The sequence below is a fragment of the Pygocentrus nattereri genome, chromosome 4 (genome assembly GCF_015220715.1).
Source record: "Pygocentrus nattereri isolate fPygNat1 chromosome 4, fPygNat1.pri, whole genome shotgun sequence".
Lineage (NCBI taxonomy): Eukaryota > Metazoa > Chordata > Actinopteri > Characiformes > Serrasalmidae > Pygocentrus > Pygocentrus nattereri.
In genome coordinates, this window is record NC_051214.1 from 2,238,319 (window position 1) to 2,243,318 (window position 5,000).

At 45.1% G+C, this 5,000-nt stretch overlaps 1 protein-coding gene across 20 annotated transcripts in view; it reads right to left on the reverse strand.

The window, feature by feature from the left end:
• Nucleotides 1–5,000, reverse strand: part of ptprk (protein tyrosine phosphatase receptor type K) — a 216,360-nt gene that overhangs the window by 93,732 nt on the left and 117,628 nt on the right. For all 20 annotated transcript variants that reach the window (XM_037537657.1, XM_037537658.1, XM_037537669.1 and 17 more), the window contains one exon: nucleotides 2,360–2,653. In XM_037537657.1, coding sequence (XP_037393554.1) covers nucleotides 2,360–2,653 — 294 coding nt within the window. The remainder of the gene's footprint in view (nucleotides 1–2,359; nucleotides 2,654–5,000) is intronic.

A 5,000-nucleotide genomic window follows, 5' to 3' on the forward strand; every position in this document is an offset into this window, starting at 1 on the left:
AAGCTGTATCGCCCCCTACGCTTCCTGTAGTGTATTATAGTCTGTCAGAGTGAATGTGTGGATCATATGAACATTATAGAGCTTTTTAAATGAAACAGTAGAAGCCGTATCGCCCCCTACGCTTCCTGTAGTGTATTACAGTCTGTCAGAGCGACTGTGTGGATCATATGAACATTATAGAGCTTTTTAAATGAAACAGTAGAAGCCGTATCGCCCCCTACGCTTCCTGTAGTGTATTACAGTCTGTCAGAGCGACTGTGTGGATCATATGAACATTATAGAGCTTTTTAAATGAAACAGTAGAAGCCGTATCGCCCCCTACGCTTCCTGTAGTGTATTACAGTCTGTCAGAGCGACTGTGTGGATCATATGGACGTTATAGAGCTTTTTAAATGAAACAGTAGAAGCCGTATCGCCCCCTACGCTTCCTGTAGTGTATTACAGTCTGTCAGAGCGACTGTGTGGATCATATGAACATTATAGAGCTTTTTAAATGAAACAGTAGAAGCCGTATCGCCCCCTACGCTTCCTGTAGTGTATTACAGTCTGTCAGAGCGACTGTGTGGATCATATGAACATTATAGAGCTTTTTAAATGAAACAGTAGAAGCCGTATCGCCCCCTACGCTTCCTGTAGTGTATTACAGTCTGTCAGAGCGACTGTGTGGATCATATGAACATTATAGAGCTTTTTAAATGAAACAGTAGAAGCCGTATCGCCCCCTACGCTTCCTGTAGTGTATTACAGTCTGTCAGAGCGACTGTGTGGATCATATGAACATTATAGAGCTTTTTAAATGAAACAGTAGAAGCCGTATCGCCCCCTACGCTTCCTGTAGTGTATTACAGTCTGTCAGAGCGACTGTGTGGATCATATGAACATTATAGAGCTTTTTAAATGAAACAGTAGAAGCCGTATCGCCCCCTACGCTTCCTGTAGTGTATTACAGTCTGTCAGAGCGACTGTGTGGATCATATGAACATTATAGAGCTTTTTAAATGAAACAGTAGAAGCCGTATCGCCCCCTACGCTTCCTGTAGTGTATTACAGTCTGTCAGAGCGACTGTGTGGATCATATGAACATTATAGAGCTTTTTAAATGAAACAGTAGAAGCCGTATCGCCCCCTACGCTTCCTGTAGTGTATTACAGTCTGTCAGAGCGACTGTGTGGATCATATGAACATTATAGAGCTTTTTAAATAAAACAGTAGAAGCCGTATCGCCCCCTACGCTTCCTGTAGTGTATTACAGTCTGTCAGAGCGACTGTGTGGATCATATGAACATTATAGAGCTTTTTAAATGAAACAGTAGAAGCCGTATCGCCCCCTACGCTTCCTGTAGTGTATTACAGTCTGTCAGAGCGACTGTGTGGATCATATGAACATTATAGAGCTTTTTAAATGAAACAGTAGAAGCCGTATCGCCCCCTACGCTTCCTGTAGTGTATTACAGTCTGTCAGAGCGACTGTGTGGATCATATGAACATTATAGAGCTTTTTAAATGAAACAGTAGAAGCCGTATCGCCCCCTACGCTTCCTGTAGTGTATTACAGTCTGTCAGAGTGACTGTGTGGATCATATGAACATTATAGAGCTTTTTAAATGAAACAGTAGAAGCTGTATCGCCCCCTACGCTTCCTGTAGTGTATTACAGTCTGTAAGAGCGACTGTGTGGATCATATGAACATTATAGAGCTTTTTAAATGAAACAGTAGAAGCCGTATCGTCCCCTACGCTTCCTGTAGTGTATTACAGTCTGTCAGAGCGACTGTGTGGATCATATGAACATTATAGAGCTTTTTAAATGAAACAGTAGAAGCCGTATCGCCCCCTACGCTTCCTGTAGTGTATTACAGTCTGTCAGAGTGACTGTGTGGATCATATGAACATTATAGAGCTTTTTAAATGAAACAGTAGAAGCCGTATCGCCCCCTACGCTTCCTGTAGTGTATTACAGTCTGTCAGAGCGACTGTGTGGATCATATGAACATTATAGAGCTTTTTAAATGAAACAGTAGAAGCCGTATCGCCCCCTACGCTTCCTGTAGTGTATTACGGTCTGTCAGAGCGACTGTGTGGATCATATGAACATTATTTGCACTGTTAAAATGAAGATGTGATGATGATTCATATGTTTATACAGGCTTGTCAAACTGTTGGTCTGACATCTAATTGGATGAAAGCACACTGGTGGCATGAGATAGTCTGGCCAGGCTTGGCTGTCGCTATAGCGCCCTCTGCTGCAAAACTTCGTTTAGTGACACCTTTTAGAACACCATAAACCAAACAACGCCCGCGCACGTGAATTCTAGCGTAATGTATGTTTTTGGCCCTACACGTCACTCTGAGAAACCTACCTGCACACTTCGTCCGGGTAATAAGAGCTGGCCCAGGTTGTCCGGTTCCCCCCTCGCCCGGCCGGGTCAACAGCACCCGGATCTCGTACTCAGTGTCTGGGTCCAGATGCCAAAGCTTGTAGTTTGGCGAGTTGACGGCGTGGGTCTCAGTCCACGTTCCGGAGGTCATGCGGTACTCCACCTCCTTCAGGATGATGGGGCCATCGCCGAAGATGGAGTTAGCGTTGAGCTGGATGAGAAGATACGTCGGCCCCACGCCCAGCAGCTGAGGAGGTGCGATAGGCCTCGGGGGCTCTGAGGAAAGACAAATGCTTTGTTTAAGGGTGCAGATCTTTACACGGGGAAAGACAAGAGTTCTGGTGTTTCTAATAAAGTGGCCAGTGAGTGGAAGCACAAGGTGGGTGTTTCTAATAAAGTGGCCAGTGAGTGGAAGCACAAGGTGGGTGTTTCTAATAAAGTGGCCAGTGAGTGGAAGCACAAGGTGGGTGTTTCTAATAAAGTGGCCAGTGAGTGGAAGCACAAGGTGGGTGTTTCTAATAAAGTGGCCAGTGAGTGGAAGCACAAGGTGGGTGTTTCTAATAAAGTGGCCAGTGAGTGGAAGCACAAGGTGGGTGTTTCTAATAAAGTGGCCAGTGAGTGGAAGCACAAGGTGGGTGTTTCTAATAAAGTGGCCAGTGAGTGGAAGCACAAGGTGGGTGTTTCTAATAAAATGGCCAGTGAGTTGAAGCACAAGGTAGGTGTTTCTAATAAAGTGGCCAGTGAGTTGAAGCACAAGGTGGGTGTTTCTAATAAAATGGCCAGTGAGTTGAAGCACAAGGTGGGTGTTTCTAATAAAATGGCCAGTGAGTTGAAGCACAAGGTGGGTGTTTCTAATAAAATGGCCAGTGAGTTGAAGCACAAGGTGGGTGTTTCTAATAAAGTGGCCAGTAAATGGAAGCATAAAGTGTTTTTGATAAAATGGCCAGTAGAAGTCGATCAGCTGAATATGATGCAGATCAAATGATGAGCTGAAACAAAGTTAAAGTGAGTAACTGTTCCAAGTTAAACAAACACCAACAAACAGTTACATCACAATAGACTCACTCACACACACACACACACAAACACACACACACACACACACACACACACACTCTCTATCTATCTGTCACAAATTCATGGCTGATGCCAAATCATTACAGGACAGCAGACCATCCAGATGGTTCTCGAGTCTATCAGTGTGTGTCTGGGTCTAAAGCGAGATTGTGTTTGGCTTGTGCGCGCACACACACACACACACACACACACACACACACACACATGCACACACACACACACACACACTTACACAGCGCACACACTGCATACTTTAACACATCCATCTTGATTGAAATTCTCCTGACAAACAGAGGCCACTGCATGTTTTTTTTCTTTCCCTCTGTTATGCAGTGGCAGGGATTCGTCTCCGAATCGAGGATTTTGGAGCATTGGGAGCTGCCTGGCAGCCGGATTTCGGGGGCTTTTCTATCCGACATCAACGTTGGTGTGAAACAAGCAGTTTGCGGCTTCCTCTATTCACCCCCGTAGATCTTCATGGTACTTACACTGCAAAACGCCTCCTTTTGCCTTATTTGGGGAAAAAAAATAAAACGTGAAAGTTTTCTTTGTGAATTTCATTCAAGAACATCCTTATGAACTTCTGAGCGTTTGTCTTCAGAAGATTCTTCTTAAGAAATTATTTGCGAATCCGGCCCCTGGTTCTATTTTTGGCATCACCAAAAAGTGACGTGGAGGAGCTGCAGACTGCCGATTGCTAACATAGCGTTAGCGTAGCCTCTTGAGTCGCCTTTGTCGTCTCATCTGAACTTTGATGTTTCCCAAACTCGCTTTTGTCTCGCTGCCATCAGGCTTCACGTCACAGCTGTTTTATGTGGTGTTGCTATGACGACTGGCTACATTAGGGGGCGCTATATCCACAGTGGAAAATGAAGCAGTTTGAACCGAAAGCGAGTGGAGCCGGGCGGAGTGGTGGAAAGTGCCATAAGCTTATGTTAGCAATTGGCACGGTGCTAACCGAATGCCTAAATTCAGACACACTCGCCTCAAAGTGTGTGGAGGTGTTCAGTTTCTCTAATCGTCTTGATTATGTGGATTCTTAGACTGTATGACAGTATCAGTTCCCAGTGGTGATGATAGGAACCAGACGTCCCCCTCTAAAAGCTCCTCACAGTGGTGGTGATGGGAACCAGACGTCCCCCTCTAAAAGCTCCTCACAGTGGTGGTGATGGGAACCAGACGTCCCCCTCTAAAAGCTCCTCACAGTGGTGGTGATGGGAACCAGACGTCCCCCTCTAAAAGCTCCTCACAGTGGTGGTGATGGGAACCAGACGTCCCTCTAAAAGCTCCTACAGAAAGTTCCTACATGAGCTGGTTCTGAATTCACTGCCTGATGACTGAGACGCTGTTTTATGAGAGTTTAGAGAACTTCAACTCCATTCATGGTGGAGGGAGACATGCAGGGCGCTGTGCGGCAAAATAGTCCCCAAAGAAAACTCATTATTCCAGATTTTCCACTGTTTTCCATTATCGACATTCCATATAAGCTCAGAAGACTCGTGTAGGTTCTCTGGTGGTTCTGGATGGTAAATAAAGTGTCTATATC